General features: G+C 45.5%; 3 protein-coding genes across 4 annotated transcripts; 1 reads left to right on the forward strand and 2 right to left on the reverse strand.

Annotated features, from left to right (window-relative positions):
• Positions 1–850: 850 nt before the first annotated feature.
• On the forward strand, positions 851–9,322 carry MLST8 (MTOR associated protein, LST8 homolog). Of its 2 annotated transcripts, none has more exons than XM_072120043.1 (9): positions 851–999; positions 2,739–2,875; positions 3,226–3,277; positions 4,013–4,175; positions 4,901–4,976; positions 7,100–7,252; positions 8,204–8,328; positions 8,738–8,901; positions 8,976–9,322. In XM_072120043.1, exons 1-9 carry the CDS (start codon positions 864–866, stop codon positions 9,092–9,094), a joined length of 1,125 nt encoding a protein of 374 aa, XP_071976144.1. In that variant the 5' UTR covers positions 851–863; the 3' UTR covers positions 9,095–9,322. The 2 variants fall into 2 exon arrangements, with proteins under 2 accessions (XP_071976144.1, XP_071976145.1); XM_072120044.1 differs by having other exon boundaries at positions 971–1,075.
• Positions 9,236–13,570, reverse strand: BRICD5 (BRICHOS domain containing 5). Its single transcript, XM_072120046.1, has 6 exons — positions 12,940–13,570; positions 11,787–11,927; positions 10,924–11,073; positions 10,580–10,687; positions 10,074–10,227; positions 9,236–9,808 (listed from the first exon to the last, which is right to left on the reverse strand). The coding sequence occupies exons 1-6, from the start codon at positions 12,961–12,963 to the stop codon at positions 9,717–9,719; spliced, it is 669 nt and encodes a 222-aa protein (XP_071976147.1). The 5' UTR covers positions 12,964–13,570; the 3' UTR covers positions 9,236–9,716.
• Positions 13,571–15,004: 1,434 nt separating this feature from the next.
• PGP (phosphoglycolate phosphatase) lies at positions 15,005–17,826 on the reverse strand. Its single transcript, XM_072120045.1, has 2 exons — positions 17,131–17,826; positions 15,005–15,542 (listed from the first exon to the last, which is right to left on the reverse strand). Exons 1-2 carry the CDS (start codon positions 17,723–17,725, stop codon positions 15,217–15,219), a joined length of 921 nt encoding a protein of 306 aa, XP_071976146.1. The 5' UTR covers positions 17,726–17,826; the 3' UTR covers positions 15,005–15,216.
• Between the last annotated feature and the right edge of the window lie 202 nt (positions 17,827–18,028).

Genomic DNA, 18,028 nt, shown 5'->3' on the forward strand with positions numbered 1-18,028 from the left:
TTGTTGTATTCATTTATTTATATCATCATGGGTTTTTGTGTCAGACGTTCATATTCCCGGAATACCCCTTTAAGGAAAAGCCACAATGATGTCTGAATTTGCCCTCCTTCTTTCAGCCGTATTGGTGGCCTCAGGGGGTTGATATGTTTGAAAGCTGAGACAGAACAAGAAGCAATAAGTGCCTTGTTGGCACTTCCCGGTAAATAAGTGGATTTTGGTTGTAGTTTGGGCACTTGGTCTCTAAAAGGTTCGCCATCACTGCCCTATCCTGTGGAGTACCTGGCACCATCCGTCATCTTTTATCAGAACTTCCAACCATCCCAGATTCGGCGGGTCAGTCCCAGTTTTCCAGGGCTGTCCTGTTGTCTCGGATGGTTTGGTGTTTGTTCTGATTTGTCCCGAACATTTCCTCTACGTCTCGCCTCCTGGTCCCAACAAGAACAGCTTATCCTGACCAGTAGGCAGAACATCCTGGAGATGCTACCTCCCTCTTTCAGGCATCACCTCCCCCAACCACAGGTCACCCCTCCATCCCAAATAAACTGTGTCCTCCAGCTTTTGTCCTGGAAAGTTGGGAGTAATATTTTTTTTATTTTTAGAACAAATGTATAAAGTAACTTGTTTACATCACTAATATCACAATATTTGTAATTAATTAAACTATTAAATATCATTTTCAATTACAATTACAATTAAACCATGACGTTTCTATGTAATAAATGTAATAAACTATCGGCAGTCTTCCGGTTGCTAAGCAACATCTGTTTGAGACACCAGAGGACAACCTGCAGTTGCTTCCTGTAGCCCGGCGGCCATTTTCCCTGAGACATTTCTCTGCACTTTCTGCGCACGTCCTCGGGAAAATGAACCTGGCTTTGAAGACAACTTTTGGGAAACCTAAGTACGTCGGGTCACGTCGGAGTTTTTCCCTGACGTCGCTGAGGTCAAGTGACGTAAAATGTACTAAACAGCAGGACGGGCAGCCTGGAATTGGAGGAGGTGAGAATGAGGAGACATGAGTGTAGTTGCAGGGATGAGAAGCCTGGCTCCTCTGCTCCGCCGCAGGGGGGCGCTAGTAAGCATTGCTGCAGCGTGCTGGGACTTGTAGTTCGTGTTTGTTTACACTGTGTCTGGCCTGGCTGCTCCCATTGTAGCAAACCCTCAGCTGTGAGGAGACTTGGGGCTTTCCTGTTTGTGAATGCATATGGGTGTGAACCATTCACTGACAGCAAGCGCTGGTACAGCATGTTTCATCATTTGGTCTTGTAAAAAGGGGTGAATTTTTGAAAAACCTGGAGTCTTCCCAGTGCAGTGGATGTATATACACAATATGGCTGCACGATGCTCTATGGGAACCCAGTCACCCCTACAGGGGGTCTACCATAATGCTGCATAATATCTGATCACAGGTACTTAAAGGGGTTGTCACAAGAGTTGCTCCTGTGGAGAGGGAATGAACCCCACCAATCATAACAGTAGGGGCCAGGTGGGGGTCTATGTGAGACTTCAGCTTATTCATGTTTTTGGCCCCCTTTATATTTAGCAGAACTTCACTTCAGCATTTAAGCTCAATCACATCTTGTATAGTTACTTCTAGCACATCAAAATCACATGCACTGAGTGACACTTGCATAAAGAAGCCTCCACTATAGCATTTAAAGGGGTTGCATGCAGGGGCGTAACTCCAGCGGTAGCAGCTGCTATGGGGCCCACAGTGTCAGGGGGCCCCGTCATCTGACCTGACACAAAGAAAGGAAGCTGTGCACCATTATATCTATATTGTCCTGCATAATATGTATATAACATATACTGTGATGTATATATGCAGTATCTGTGATGTGTATATGGTGTCTGTATACACTGTGAGTATGGTGCATGTGGCACTGTATGTATGTGTATATGCACATGAGTGTATTTATATGTCATTGTAACTCACATGTGTGAGTATACTAATATGTATATTTTTTTAAGTGGGAAGGGGGGCCCCATGCAGTAGCCTGCTATGGGGCCCTGTCTCTCCTAGTTATGCCACTGGTTGTATGGATGTTAAAAATGTACAAATGTCTCAACTTCCCCCAGAAAGGTAAAAGGAGCAATACTGCCCCTGTTCTGGCACTTCTAGGGTGTGGCGATAAGAAGGGTCACCATTGTGGCCAGTAACTGTGGCTTAGTGACTATTCGGGATTGTGGGCAGTGTTGACGGCTTAGGCTGCGGTCATATGTGGCGTTTTGAACACGTTTTTGGCCCGATAAAAAAAACGCATGCGTTTTTGACAGGTTTTACCAATTATCTTAATTAAAACTGGTCAAAATCGCTTGCGCAAAAAAACGCGTTCAAAATGCCACATGTGACCGAAGCCTAAGGGTGAAGACACACGTGGCGCTTTTGGGCCGTTTTTAGTTCAGATCGTTAAAAAACGCATATGTTTTCACCCTCGGGCTACATTCACACAAACGTATGGGGGATGTATATCTGCCATATATATGTCCCCCAAAGACCGCAGTGGGCGCACGGCGCCGTACGGGAGCGGTATATGGTGTGGCGCCGTTCCGTAGCCGGGAGAAAGATAGGACATGTCCTATCTTTCCCCGGAATATGGTGCCATATATCACTATGGAGAGGGACAGGGGTGAGCAGCTCCCCCAGTAGTGACGTGAGCCCGCCGTGCTTAATCTGTTACTGTAGATATTTCTATTATAAAAATGAATTTACTTTTTGTTTTTATTTGTCTTTACAGGAAACATGATGAACTCATCGCAGGGCACGGTGGGCAGCGATCCTGTCATTCTTGCCACTGCAGGATATGACCACACCGTGCGGTTCTGGCAAGCCCATAGCGGCATCTGCACGCGGACCGTCCAGCACCAGGACTCTGTATCCTTTATACTGTTATAGAGTGGAGAGGGTATGGACTCTAAGGGCGGTTTTTTAAACGCATCCAAAACGCTAGTTGGAGGGGGTTTGGGCAAAACGCATATTTGTTTCCAATGAAATGCATGCGCTTAATGGGAAACCCCTCCTACTTGTGTTTAAAAAATGCCACGTGGGAAACCGCCATGAGTCAGATATATGGGTACAATTTTGGAAATCATGCATTACATATGTATGTATGTATGTATGTATGTATGTAAGATCTATAGGGGTACAGCAGTTATTCCTTTCACTCTCTGTTGTTCCATAATGTCTCCCTGTACTTTGCATCGCATCCTTGACTAAGTTTTTAGCAAGTAAACTCTCTAGAAGTGACCCCTGACCGAAGCATGATCGCAGCCGCAGGTAAGTCTGTTCTATTAGGTTTAACTTATCTCTGTGGGGTCTTAAATATTTCTCCTATACTGTACTACCTGGGACTAAACCCCTATATATTCTTATGCAGTGTAAGGTACTACAGCAGTAGGTACATATTGTTAGTGCTATGTGAAGCGCTGTAGTAAGAGGCGCTACGCTCCCTCTGTACTGATGAAAAGGGGTCCTGACAGGCTCTTATAGTTATATCTTCATTCACTACTCACAAGTAGCAGCATTTAGGCATCGCAGCCTATAGAAGTCCCTTAAAGGGTTTGTTCACGCTTCAGCAACTAAATGTGATTGCTTGTATGATTAAAAGTTATATAATTTCTGTACCAATTCCTTGTGGCTTTCTAGATCTCTGCTTGCTGTGATTCGTTAGGAAACTTACCAGTTTACTTCCTGTGGATAAAAATGCTCCCCGATTTATGTGACATCACACTGGTGCACGGCTCATTATATCAGAGTAATCAGAGCTGTGTGTTATAACGAGCCGTGCACCTGTGTGACGTCATATGACCACGATTAGATTACTGACCAATTAAAGCTTCCTATAGAATAACAGCAAGCAGATATGTAAAAAATATTTGAGGAATTTATACCAAAGTATATTGGAAAAGTGTAACTTTCGATTACAAACACCCACACAATCCTTCTTTTTTTTTTTTTTTTTTTTGCTGAAAGTAGACATTCCCTTTAAGATTTTTGTCTTCTTGTTTTTAGGATATCAGCACATCCGTATGTATGATCTCAACTCAAACAACCCGAACCCTGTCATCAACTACGATGGTGTCAGCAAGAATATCACCTCTGTTGGCTTCCATGAGGACGGGCGTTGGATGTACACGGGTGGAGAAGACTGTATGGCCAGGATATGGGACCTGAGGTATGAGGTCATTGGTGAGAAGGAAGATGTACTGAAAATGCACCTTTTTAGTAGTTATTTAAAACGTTGGCAACTTGATTTGCAATGGGTAGAGGATGACACTATGGGGCAGATTTACTTACCCGGTCCTCTCGCGATCCAGTGGCGTGTTCTGTGTGGAGGATTCGGGTCTTCCGGTGATTCACTAAGGTAGTACCCCAGACGTCCACCAGGACATCTGCTGCACTCCATTCCGTCGGAGTGCACTGAAGTTCACCAAGCCGGGCCGAGTGCAGGTAAGCGTGTGTCAAGCGACACTTTTTTTTTTTAATTATTATTTTTTTTTTAAATGCGGCGGTTTTTCAGTCTCCGTTGGGTTTTCGTACAGCCACGCCCCCGGTTTCCGCCGCGTGCACACCGCAGCCGGTGCACCACAATCCGATCGCGTGCGGCAAAATCCCAGGGCAATTCAGGGAAAATCGCCGCAAATCGGGAATATTCGGGTAACGCGGCGGAAAAATGCAATTCGGGCCCTTAGTAAATGACCCCCTATGGGTCTGACTTCTCCAAACCCATTTACCTGCAGTCAGAAAGGGATGATTTGTGCACATAGCAGGTCTGCTATTGTGTTTCATATAGGAGGCTTTCCAGCAGGGACTCTGTCCTATGTTATTCTTACAGCCTCATAAGGTAAAAGTACCCGGTTTTCTTCATCTAACATCCTTTTTTTTTTTTTTTTTTTTCAGGTCACGTAACCTTCAGTGTCAGCGAATCTTCCAAGTTAATGCACCGATCAATTGTGTCTTTCTCCATCCAAACCAGGTAATCGCGCTGCAGTATAATCACACATAATAATTAGTCACTGACAACTCCCAAAATGTGGTCAGACCCCCATTATTATACAGGCAGTCCCCGATTTATGTACAAGATAGGTTGGCTCTTAAGTTGAAATTGTATGTTTGTCGAAACTGTATATTTTATAATTGTAGCTCCAGACAAATTTTTTTTTTTTTTTTTTTGTTCCACTGACAATTGCAGTAAATTTTTTTGCTGTCATGGGACCACGGATGATCACAATTGAAGTTTTTTTTAAAATAAGGAGTAACTTTTACTAAAATATGTTATAAATATGTACAGCATTATTCCATCACACTTTCCCGGGTTCAGCTACAGATGCTGAGGGTGCATGTACGTCTGCAAAGTGAGTCTCATGCAGCTTCTAATTCTGCCTTCATCTGACAGGCTGGAGGGGGGCACAATTCAAATGCCTTTATCTCCTGAACCCTTGCATGTAGGAACACAATTCTAGTGTCTCGAGTATAAGCAGAGGGTAGGAAATGCATTGGTCACAGCCTCCCCAGTTTTTTTTTTTTTTGTGCTGAAAAACTAGGCTTATATATGGTAATTGTGCTTGGATGCCTGAAAGAACAGGAGATATTCACTCTTAAACTTACAATCGGGAATACAAAGCTGTACATAAAAAATCCTTTTTTTTTTTTTTTTTTTTAATACAACTTTAAGGGTTGTATTCTGTTAAGCATCCATGCATTAAAGGGGAGATTATTCTGTTTAAACTGACATAAAAATGATGTTTCTATGTGCCAGGGTTCTGGAGTTATAGCCGCTTGAAGTTGGTCACTGTCAAGACCTTTATAGACGTCCTTTCTGCATGGGGCATTATATTTTTATATAGATGTCTATTAACTCTATGTAAACCCAGGAGTTATTATTTGTAGTTATAAAAAATTAAATACTCTTCCAATTTTTTGGAGTATTTTACCCTTCTGGAGAAATGTTAGTGTGGCTTGCACTCATGTCGGCCATGAGGATGGCTTTAAAAAACTGCGCAAAAGTGTTAATTATTTTTAATATTTCTACTTGCTGGCAGTGAATAAAGTATATTTAGAAGTTTTTAGTAGTTTACAAAAGTTTCAAAAAGGCTTTTATACTAATCCTGGCAGTAAGTCCCGGGTGCAGCTTGTGCTGTGTGTGGAGTATAAACTGTTGTGTTCAGCCGTCCCTGTACATCGGGTTCTGAGGGCAATCTCCCGATACTGATCAGTTGCCCCTTTCTTTCGACACGTGCACATTATGTTTTTTGTGACTTGTTATCCAGTAAGGTATGTCGTGCTCGGGGATAGGTCAGGTGTGTACCAGCAGCTGGGTTTTACATGCTAGATAAGCGCACAGACACAAAGCTACCTTGTTATTTGGGAGATTTCCCCTCATACAAAGCTCTTTTGTGTCTGCACAGAACAAAAATGTAATACTTTCTCCTCTTCCCCTGAAGGCTGGGAACTTATCTCACTGGTGTAGGACATTTTGTATCAAGACATTTAAAGGGGACCTTCCTCAAGATTCTTATCAAAATGTATCTAAAAATATTTCAAATTGTGTATATTTTATCTTGTATATGTATAACTTTTCTAGGTTATTTTATACAATGCTTATTATTTTATTATGTTTTTATTTTTGTACTTTTTTTTTTTTTTTTTTAGTAAAGGGGTTGTCCGAGAGTTGTGAAAAAACCTTTATATTTTTTTCACAACTCTCGGACAACCCCTTTTAATAAATATATATATATATATTATATTTTTATTTTGTAATGCAACATGTGACCCTTAAAATGGTTGTCTAGAGGTGGAAATACATGGCTGCCTTCTTCCAAAAGCTGCGCCACACCTGGCGATGGCTTGTTCCGGTATTGCAGCTCGGCTCCATTCATCTCTACACAGCTGAGCAGTAATACTGTCTCCCTGCTTTCCAACATCTTCAGCTTATGTTCTCAGAATTGACAATAAAAAGTGATGGGATTGAGTACCTTAACAGTAATAATTATGTGTGGGTTTTTTTTTTCCCCTCAAACTGATGTATAACTTTTTTTTTAACTTTTTAATTTCCTTTTTACATTTATTTTCCCTGACTTTTTTTCTCCTCTCTCTCAGGCTGAGCTCATTGTTGGGGACCAGAGCGGAGCAATTCACATATGGGACTTGAAAACAGATCAGAACGAGCAGCTTATTCCTGAGGCCGATGTTTCTGTCAATTCCGTCCACATAGACCCCGATGCCAGTTACATGGCCGCTGTTAACAGTTCTGTGAGTGCCAGAAGTTAATCTTTACTTAAAGGAAATCTACCATTTTGTTTTTTTATGCATTGGGAACCAAACATAACTTGAGAATGCTGTAGCTACACTGATGTTTAATCCCTGAACCGAGTGTTTCTGCTCAAAAAAATAATTATAAAATTCAGGACCTTGGGAAAGCTGGGTGTCTACAAAAACACATTACGCATGGAGCTTCCTGTACTGTCCAGACAGGACTAATCAAGCTGAGCTGGATGACTCAGACAGCAGTTGGGGCATGTTGCATTGATTGATTACTTCTGCCTGTCAGTCACAACACAGTGATGATTATTCACACTTATGCTGGGCTTGAGCAGTGCATAATTAGGGTGAGGAGAAGCGCTGGGGCAGCCACAGGAGCGACAGAGCCTCATTATCATAAATGTATATTTTAAGCAAAACCACACAGGTTCAGGGATTAAACATAATATTTTTCTGCTTCAGTGTAACTTATAGCATTCTTAAGGTATGTTTGGCTCATACTCCATAGAATCAAATGGTGATCTCCTTTAAAGATCCTTAAAGGGGTTGTCCTTGTGCATCAGTCTCACCGTGTATTGCAATGCCAAATCATAGACATTAATTTGGGAGTAGACTCATATGATCACCACTACTACATTTTCATGGGACAATTTTGGGAGATTACGGCTCAAAAGGTCTGCTCTGAGTGTGGGGCAGCCCCAGCTTATTCTGCTATATTCTGTAGGGCTGTATCCTGTCCTGGTAATAAAAGGATGGGGCAGCTGCATTAGGACATTGCCCTATTCTTTGTTCCCTAGATGCTAGATAAGTTGGCGTCTCTATGGTTTATGCTACATTCCCAATATCGGGGGATTATACACTTAGTCCACAAGATCAGTGATGTCTTTATGTCCTACACACCACTCCTGCCTCACCTATGTTTTACCTTGCATTTTATTTTAGGGGAACTGCTTTGTCTGGAACCTGACGGGAGGACTTGGCGAAGACCTCACACAACTCATCCCTAAAACTAAAATCCCTTCACACAAGCGCTGTGCTCTCCGCTGTAAATTTAGCCCGGATTCCACGTGAGTGCGCACTTGGGACGGTCTCCTGACAACATCAGATATAAACTAAACACATGGTCTCGTTGAGGAAATGTCCATATGCATATTTTATTCTTATACAAATGAGGATTTTGGTGGTTGTGGTTATGTGGTCGGCTACCCTCTTTCTGGACCAGGTTCAGCACCCAGCACCTCAGACTTGGCTTTAGTTGGCGGTGCCCTTCTCCAATTGCCAAACTGGAGAAGAGAGGGAGCACTGGCCCTTGTGGCGATGCCCATGGTGCACTGACATTCTCATTTGCATTATAGATGGCAGATTATGAATGGCCTGCTAACGATGCAGGACACTTCTCATTCAAGCCCACATGTGACCCAGGAGCTTAGAGGCCCTTTCAAAATGCTAATTGACAATGACCTTTCCCCTTTTCAGACTACTGGCCACATGTTCAGCCGACCAGACCTGCAAGATATGGAGAACATCGAACTTCTCTCTGATGACAGAGCTAAGTATTAAGAGCAATAACCCCGGAGAGACGTCACGGGGTTGGATGTGGGACTGCGCCTTTTCCGGGGACTCTCAGTACATTGTGACAGGTAAGTATCGCAGTATAGTATTATCTTTGGTCTCCTCCTGTAACACAGATAAGTGACTTCCTCTTCTCCTCCAGCCTCCTCTGATAATCTGGCCCGTCTGTGGTGCGTGGAGACCGGAGAGATCAAGAGGGAGTACAGTGGTCACCAGAAAGCGGTGGTCTGCCTGGCCTTTAATGACAGTGTCCTGGGGTGACATGGACTGGCGTTAATTAATGTAATACTAAGACTTTACTTTTCGGACAAAAATAAGTATCCCCTGGACCATTCGATGCTGCGGAGGCAGATACAACTCTATTGAAAGCATTGCTTTTATCGCAGGTAAATGTATGTGACGGGCAGGTTCATATGTGTCGCGACACTGAGTGTGACCTACCCAGAGGTTTTATATGCAAGAAACTAAATAAATCATTAAATTAGTGGAGTCCTGTACGCAAAAGTATTATTTAATATACAATCACACCTATACTGTGGGTTATACAGACAGGAATCTGGCATCATTGTGAATATTGACCCCCTTCCTCTTCTGTCTAGACTCGGTGGGTTACACTGTGTATCCGTAAACTGGGTTTTAGCAACTTCTGTCAGGTCTTCAATCCCATATTGTTGTCGGAGAGATGGTGCACAAGGCCGCGCCGACGAAGGTAGTCATTGCTTTTTTTTTTTAAGGAAGACGTGCAATAAACTGCGCAGTCCAGCTGTCACAAAGGGGTTAACGGGGAACCATTACCGATCATTCCTAAATGAACTCCTCCCATACGTTGTGCAAAATGTGCTAGGGAGGGATTGTCCAGGCCGCGCTGGGAGGAGTCAATGTCCTAGTCGGGTAGGTAGTAGAAGCAGACGGACACACAGATGTTGTTGGGGAAGCAGATGTCGATGCAGAGGTAAATGAGACGTCTTGTCGGACCTGCAGCGACCAGAGAAGAACACGTTATCTAGTGCTTGTAGTGAAGTAGGAGGATTCAGATTATAAACTGCTCAGTATTCATGGAGGGAGCCCAGCCATACTCGAATGCACCCTGCCGCTCCAGTTCTATGTGATTGGCCAGAGATAGCCGAGCGCTGTGCTCTGCCATCTTTGACCACTTTCAAGAACTTCTTAATCTCGGGAACCCTCCTTTGGTGATCATCGGGTGTTACAGGGGATAACAAACCCCTTAGGTTCTACTTACCGTCGCTCTTTTTTACCCAATAAATAGGGAGCTGGTCGCATAACATTTGCACAGGTTCTCCTACAAGTTCATGGTTGACTTTTCGGCCTCCTATGACGCCAAGAAACTCGCGGTAATAGCGCGTCCGGTTATTCTGTAGGAAAAGGACTCCATCCTGTTTTAAAATGGCAGAAAGATGTGTTAATGCATTGAAAGACTTATCACAGGTTGTGAAAAGAGGGAAAATGTGTAAGGCCCTGCCATTGTTAGTTCAGTGGAGAGAGAACAAAAACTAATGGTGTGAAGGGGATCTTATGCAGTGAGCTCCCTCTAATGGTGGCTACATGTAGGCAGAATGTATCACTCAGGCATTATATATGGAAAAATGAATTATTACTGCATTATGGCATATAAATAACTTATTCCACAAAAGGGCGGTATAATCGTGACCCTCACTATCCCTCTTAGAGTAAATCCTATGAACTTGTATTCCTTCAGATAAATGGGCTGAAGGCATAATATCTGACCTTGGCCACAGACATATTCAGGACGGATTGGATATTTTCCATATCTCTTATCTCCATGCGTCGAAGGAAACAGGATTTTTCCCCAGCAGCCTTATAGCAAACCAATCCCTGCGGAGAAACGAAACTTATAGTACTGAGTATTTATTAGGGCTTTAGTAAAACTACATAAAATGCAGTGATTTAGTCAGTCTATGGACTTCCTACAACCCCATAGCCCCTTCTCTTTGTTTTGCTGTTCCTCTGTTATTCCTCCTTGAAATTTATGAATAAAGTGACAACTGGGTGTAACCAGTGTCCTCCTTTCCAGCTTTCTTGCTCTTTCCAGCACACCCAGGACTACTCACATGTTTGCTGTCGAATAGCACCACCGACGTCTGATTCCTGGTGGTCACCCGATAGGTGACTGTATTCCTCCGCTTGTCTGTGATGGCGGACTGGTTCACTGAGGCACCCTGCAGGTTCTTGTAGGTCAGTCGGACAACCTGTAAGAGAGGCTGAACATAAAGGCTGTGAGTATGTGACAAGTTAAAGGGGGTGTCTGAGTTTTATAATATTTTGAAGAACAGCATCACCTATAGGTAGTATGTGGTACTGCAGCTTATACCCCCGATGTGAATCCAGTATCAGTATGTGAGTTCTAGAACCCCTTATCTACATTACATGCGTTTACCAGTCCACATTTTGGATGTGACACTTGAAACCCGCTCACGGCACCTACAGATCGGCTCACGGCTACTTTTATGTGTGGCATCTCAGTGGTCTCCTTATGGCATGACCCGGCCCCTGTCTCATGCAGTCCTGAGGACCAGTCACTGCCCCCGCCAAGATCAGCACAGGGAGGTGACTATATTCTCCTTCCCTAATGAATTTTCTATTCTAATAGTTATATGACGGAGAAGGGAATCTGCCCTGATCAGTGACCTCCCAACCACATCACTCCCTCTATGCAAATATTAAAGGGATGACCAAAAACCTGAATTTGCCCTTATACTGTCTGTTATGTGTCAACTGGAAGCCAATTTTCATCACTTATCAGTGTCCTCCATTAAAATATATGCACCCTTATCCAAACCAAGTGTGCATGTGTACCAGGAAGTCGGGAGGAATAGCTGGCATTGTTCAAGGACGCCCAAAACCGAACTGTAACAATGACCCCCAAGTTTTCTCCTAGTGACATAAGAACAGTACTCATGGTCTATGTCTTTACCTTTGATTTTGTATCTTTCCATCCTAAAACTCCAACCACACTAATTCCCACAATAGAGAAGAGGAGGGCGACGGCCAGGAAGCCCCAGAATATCCTAGTAGCAGCTTTCGATCGTCCTCGGGGTCCTCTTTCGGTGGGAAGCTGATGGTAAATAGACAGTGTTTGGTCTGTTGTCCTCTTTGGAGAGGTCTCCTATAAGATCCTTAATGATGTATTATCTTATGCAGAGAGGGGTTGGGTTGAGGGGTCAGACTACATAGTAGTTAATGGAGAATGGAGGAGGGTGTAAGAGCAGCTAGGTCTCACCTATAACATCCTTTATGATGTATTATTCTATAGTGACTGGGGTTGGATTTGCACAATATCCATCAGACTGAAGCCTATGAGTGTTCAAATCACACAGCAGTCTTTTGAGAGGGGAGTTACAGCAGCTAGGTCTCCATCTACTAGAATTATGACAATAGCAAATTACAGACCGGGACTGCAGAAGGGCAAACAGCCAGGGAATGCTGATTACAAGTCATGTACCAGGTGGATGTGTAATGTGCATCAAAAAGTGAAATATAAAAGCTTAATGTTTTATGTTTATGTAACTGCCCTGTGGATTTATGCAGACACATTGACACATTGAGACCCATCAAATACCGGACCTGCCTCATACGGTACCATCTGCAATGCACAGTGGATGGGGGGGGATATGTCGGATGGGGGTTTGGCAGCTACGACCCCTGATCAATGGGGGGGGTTTAAGAAGGCTAGTAAGTCAGATAATCTGCTCTTAATACTACGTGTCCTGTAAACCACCCGGAAGTCTCATAGAATTCCAGCTTGGGATGAGATCCATTGTTTTGGATAGAACTTGCCTTGTGCTTATCCCTATCTGACTTTTATCCTCCCCCCTAATATATATTCCAATTCTCCAGTAATTATTGGACTGGGCTCCCAAACTCTAATCAAACTATAATAAAATTGTATTGAATCCACACAAAAATCATCTACAAGAGAGCGGCAGGTGTAATCCTGAATGATGGATCTACCCCCTCTCCCAAAACACATAGCAATAGGAATAATAGCACCCTTGAGGTCCCCTGAGGATCGTACATGGTCACCTGACAATCCCCAATATGATATAATGATCCAATGATCCTCTTACCGTGGCTTCTCCGCTCGCCTCCATACTGTGCTGCGGTCCCAATCCCTGCCAGTCCTTGCAATGTGAAGATTGTGCATGGTCCAGGGACGGCAGCGGGTGAAGGGCGCGTCCATCAGCACCCCGGCAGCTAGCACCTCCGGGGCCACCTTCTTAGCCAGGCTCCACCTGAGAAACCCGAGAGGCAGGAATGTAACAATGACAGGGCTGTGCGGAGAAACTGCGAGACGGGAATAGAATAAGCCCCCCTGGAACTGGAACCAGCGAGATGGAAACACAAACTGGGCTTTGTCCTGGAGGAGGGGGGGAGACCTTATCGGGGTCAGGATGGAGAGGAGGCCAAGTGCACACATTCCTGCCTCGCAGCAAGTCACAAAAGATACTGTGTGCAGGGACTGAGGACAAGAGACTACAACCTAGTGGGCTACCTGCCAGTCCCTAAGCTGGGGGTCATCTATCCATCCCACACTGACACTTGTAGAGACCCGTGCCCGACCTCCGAGGGGTGAACATCCTGCCCCTCACTGTGAAAACTCTAACGAATACCCAAAAATTGATGTAAAAATTGGTCTGGCATAATATATAGAGAATCTGAAAATCCCGGTGGTCTTTTGGATTGGCTTTTAGTGTATACCCTGGACCAAATCCTTATGACTTGTTTTTGGGATATAATAAAGATCTTTTATTTCAGACCCCACCCATGCCCTAAATTCTGATTGCTGCAGGTTCCAAAGGTGTAACCCCCCCCCCCCCCAGTCACAAGTATGAGGTCCCATTCCCCCTGGGGGGCATGTAAAGCAATCATTCTCCTCCGCTTAGTGTCTGATGTAGTACTCGGGGAGCTCCAGAGCTCCATCTACTGGTGGCTGCAGGTGGGATGAAATCGCAAAACCAGGACATTGCAGAATAAATGGAGATCTAACCCCAAGGGCTCTTTTACATTGGGGCTTTTTCATATCAGTGTTATTACACTGAAGCCATTTTGACTTTTTCACACTTCAGTTTTTTCCCCACTGATCCAATGTTGTCGGCAAACACCAAAAAGTAAGTAAAAAAACAGTGGAAAAAAGCCAATTGTAAAGAATGTTTTTTCACTTATGCCTTACTGAACCAATCTGTATGTGTCCATAGGTTTTTTCCCTTAACCCAATTTGGCCTATGTGAATCTGCACTAATAAAGAGATATTAAAGGGCATCTACCACCAGAATGAAGGACTCCATTAACACCTATGGAGCCTAGAGCCCCTCAGCCTCATTTGCATACAGTCCTTCTTCCTGGTGGTAGATGCGCTTTAAGGGGTTGTCTTGTACAGTCAGGACATACAGATATCATAGACATAGCTCCTCCGCTTGGGAAGCCTCTCCTAAGAGCAACATGGACAGTAGCTTCCTGGTATAACATGGACAGCCTTCATCCGGATGACCTTGTGTGACGCTAAGTTTCCACAATTGTCTGTCCGGCTACAGTTTTCTCAGCTGTTGGATTAGGAGAGGGGATTTATGTGACGAGACAAGTTCCTTTAAGATATTGCTAAGAATCTGAAAATCACAGAACAAGGCAATGTTATACTGCCCCCTGGAGGACATTGAGCGTTTGTTTTACTATCTGTGCCCCAGAAATAAAATCCGAGCAGACGTCTTTAGGAGCTGTGATATGAAATGTGATAACCTGTTATTCAGACGATCCTGTGTTTAAAGCAATGGCTGCCGGCTCTTGCTTGTATGCATAACACAAAGTTTAGGGCATCAACTCTCTGCTGTACCCTAGAGAAATCAATGGGTATCTGAGTGTTTAGCCCAATGGGGCGGGGGGTCACTGTAACCTCCTCTAGTTCCAGATTACAAAGTGTTGGCTACTGGCTGATGTGCGGCTCTGCATACCCTTCACTGTCCCTCATCAAGGCTATGGCTTATACAAGGAGGCCCAGTGTGGCCCGTTTTAGCTGAATGGGGCCAGTTGCTGTCTCTGAGCCGGCTCCATTGAACGCTATAGACAGCTGCATCCTGTACATAGAACTATCACCCTGATCCCTTACAGGGGGAAGACAAATAATTACAGAACACTCTGTAAAATAACTTGTTTTATATGATAAAATACTGTTAATGTCTTCATATATTTGTATTCTGTGTATCCATCACACATAACTGTTACTTCTGACAAGTATATGACTATAATGGCGGCCGTGAGCACAGACCAATATCCCTTTAACAATCAGTCATAATAGTTCCAGCCTACAATAAATTAAAGCTAATAATGTGTGGGACTCCAGTCCTGGCAGGTCAGTGCTCCACAGCAGACAGCGCCGGGAGAAGATCGGCCACAGAGTCCACGTAGAAATCTGGGACCATGGAGAGGTTGCCGCTTTCTTGTTGAGACTTTACATCTTCCAGACCTGAGAATCCGGTGAGGGTCAGGAGCGTGCGGATCCCGCACCTAGAGCCCATCTGAATGTCTGTGTCCAGGCGATCGCCCACCATCACCGTCCGGGCAGGATCCAGGCCACATTCACTGACCACACAGTCATAGAGGTAAGAGTTGGGCTTCCCAATAACCTGGGCCTGGCGATGAGCTGCCGTCTCCACGGCTCGCACCAAGCACCCGGTACCTACAGAGGAGGAGGAGGAGACTGGTAAAGAGCTGGAATATTAATCATGTAGCTTATTAATAAGAGAGTCCAAAAAACTGATAACGAGGCCGACCCTGGGACCCCACCTATCCTGAGAATGAAGGATTCTAGCCCCCACCAGTCTGATGTCTGAGTGCCGGTTACATGCCAGCTCCTGCCCTGCCCTATAGGGATAGGCTGCCGCCTGGATGAAGCCGCTTCTTCCTCTGTCAGGATGATTTAGCAGATCTGAGCCGACATTAGGAAATTATTTCCTTCCTCATAACTAGAGTCAGAGCCACCACAAGCGCAGCGCAAGTCTCACCCCCAGGGATTTCCTAAAGGTCATATTCAGAGGCACCCGACCCCAGGCATATAGTGGCTACAGAAAGTACTCAGACCCCTTAAATGTTTCACTCTTTTTAGCCAATTAGTAAGATCCCAATTTTAATTTTTTTTGTGCTAATTAATGTGCACTCTGTCCCCATCTTCAAGAAAAAAAAAAGGATATTTTTGCTAATTTCTTAAACAAGTAAAATGTAAATATCAAATGGTGAGAAGTATTCAGCCCCTCTGCTGTGACTCTAATGTGACTATTTAACTCACATGCTGTCCATTTCCTTCTGATCCTCCTTGAGATGGTTCTGCTCCTTCATTTGGGGGTCCCGCTACATGTCAGAGCACATGAGAACCATGAGGTCTAATGGGGGTAATGGAAGGAAAGATGAATGCGGCCAAGTACAGAGATATCCTGGATGAGAACCTCTTCCAGACTCTCTGGACCAAAACTTCCAACAAGACAAGCACACAGCTACAATAACACAGCAGAGGCTTCAGAACATCTCTGTGACCATTCCTGACTGACCCAGCCATACCCCGCACCTAAACCCAATGGAGCATCTCTGGAGAGACTGGAAAATGGCTTCCACCAACATTCACCATCCAACTGGAGGGAACTGGAGAGGATCCGCAAGGAAGAGGCAGAGGATCCCCAAATCCAGGGGTGAGAAACTTGTAGAAACTTCCCAAGAAGACTCCTGGCTGCACCAGCTCCAAAGCTGCTACTCAGCACTGAGCAAAGGGGCCTGCTACATATCACGGGGGGCCGGCTACCTATCGCCAAGCTGATATTAAAATTAGCAAAAATATCAATAACATTTCTGTTTTGGTCAGGCAGGATGGGGGCAGAGGGAACATTAATGATAAAAAAAGCAAACTTTTTTGATCTTCCCAATTGGCTGCAGTGAAAAATGTAAAGGGGGTCTGAGTACTTTCCGTACCCCCTTTACACCTTCATTCTCAATAGCCCCCCCCCCCTGATCATACGTGATTGATGGTGGTTAGATATCTGCTGAGGAGCTAATTGGACATGTTAAACCTTAGGTCTATTTCTGGCTAAAACCAGGTAATGTTTTGGCCAATTGCAGAATGCAATTTTTTTTCCTAAAAGTTGTTGACTGTCGGGTCAGTACAGTCTGACATCAAAGGCGGACAATCGGCCGGTCCCATCCACACCTATGGCCGCGTTCACACTGCACGTACATCATTCATCCGTTTTTATGCGGAGCCCTGAGCGCAGATGCATTACCGGGGATGGCGGCGCCGCCCTCTAGCGGCAGCCTGGTGTCGGTGTTGGTGGCGATGAAGAGGCAGCCGGGCTCCCGCAGGTAGTGCAGCGCTCGGGTCAGCTTCATGTAACTGAAGTGCTCGTCGAAGCCGACCACCACCGCGCGCACATCCGGGTCCTTCTCCAGCCCCGCCCACTCCTTCATGCCGCCGGTCACGGGCTCCGGGCCGCCCCCCACGTGCGCGATCCCCGCCGCCTCCAGCTCGCGGCTCAGGGCCGGGCCCCCGATCAGGTAGACCTTGCCCCGCAGCCGCGCCACGTCCCGCAGGTACCGGGCGGTGCAGTACGCGGTGCCGAACACCTCCGCCGCCTCCGCACCGAACCCCAGGCGGCCCAGCTTGTCCGCGTACATGGCCCGGGTCTTGGTGCTGTTATTCGTCAGGTAAAAGACCCTTTTCCCGCTGTTCCGGAGGCCGGTGACCAGCTCCGGGGCTCCCGGTACCGCCTCGTCCCCGCGCCACAGCACTCCGTCACAGTCAAAGAGAAACGTGTCCACGGAGGCCAGGAACTGGCGGGAGCGCTCCCCGGCCAGGCGCGAGCACTTGGAGGCCGCCATCTAGTCTTAGTACCGGCACCGAGCGGCTGCAGCCTGGTCCTGACAGGAGGGCGTGTCCTGGGCAGTGCAGACGCTCCTGGTAGGTAGATGTCACGGGAAGGGCGTGGCCTCGTGGGAAAGGGGTGTCGCTGTCACTTCACATAGCAGGAAGTTGTGATGTCTGACTACACGTGTGTACGGAGGGGAGGGGGTGCGGGGCAGCACTGGATGGGACTCCGGTAAGGTCGGAGGTCGGAGGTCGGGGGTCGGAGGTCGGGGGTCGGGGGGGGGGGAAGGTGTCAGCCACCAGACTTATAATATCAC

The sequence above is a fragment of the Engystomops pustulosus genome, chromosome 8, assembly GCF_040894005.1.
Source record: "Engystomops pustulosus chromosome 8, aEngPut4.maternal, whole genome shotgun sequence".
Taxonomy (NCBI): Eukaryota; Metazoa; Chordata; class Amphibia; order Anura; family Leptodactylidae; genus Engystomops; species Engystomops pustulosus.

Excerpts from the sequence above, each read along its gene's own strand:
- BRICD5 (XM_072120046.1), bottom strand. The coding sequence starts at position 12,963 with ATGGAGGCGAGCGGAGAAGCCACG. Across the intron at positions 11,928-12,939 it reads AGGCGAGCGGAGAAGCCACG|CTTCCCACCGAAAGAGGACC; the intron begins GTAAGAGGATCA and ends ATTTACCATCAG. Across the intron at positions 10,228-10,579 it reads TGAATATGTCTGTGGCCAAG|GATGGAGTCCTTTTCCTACA; the intron begins GTCAGATATTAT and ends ATTTTAAAACAG.
- MLST8 (XM_072120043.1), top strand. The coding sequence starts at position 864 with ATGAACCTGGCTTTGAAGACAACTTTTGGGAAACCTAAGTACGTCGGG. Across the intron at positions 2,876-3,225 it reads CCGTCCAGCACCAGGACTCT|CAAGTAAACTCTCTAGAAGT; the intron begins GTATCCTTTATA and ends CTAAGTTTTTAG. Across the intron at positions 4,176-4,900 it reads GCCAGGATATGGGACCTGAG|GTCACGTAACCTTCAGTGTC; the intron begins GTATGAGGTCAT and ends TTTTTTTTTCAG.
- PGP (XM_072120045.1), bottom strand. The coding sequence starts at position 17,725 with ATGGCGGCCTCCAAGTGCTCGCGCCTGGCCGGGGAGCGCTCCCGCCAG. Across the intron at positions 15,543-17,130 it reads GGGCGGCGCCGCCATCCCCG|GTACCGGGTGCTTGGTGCGA; the intron begins GTAATGCATCTG and ends CCTCCTCTGTAG.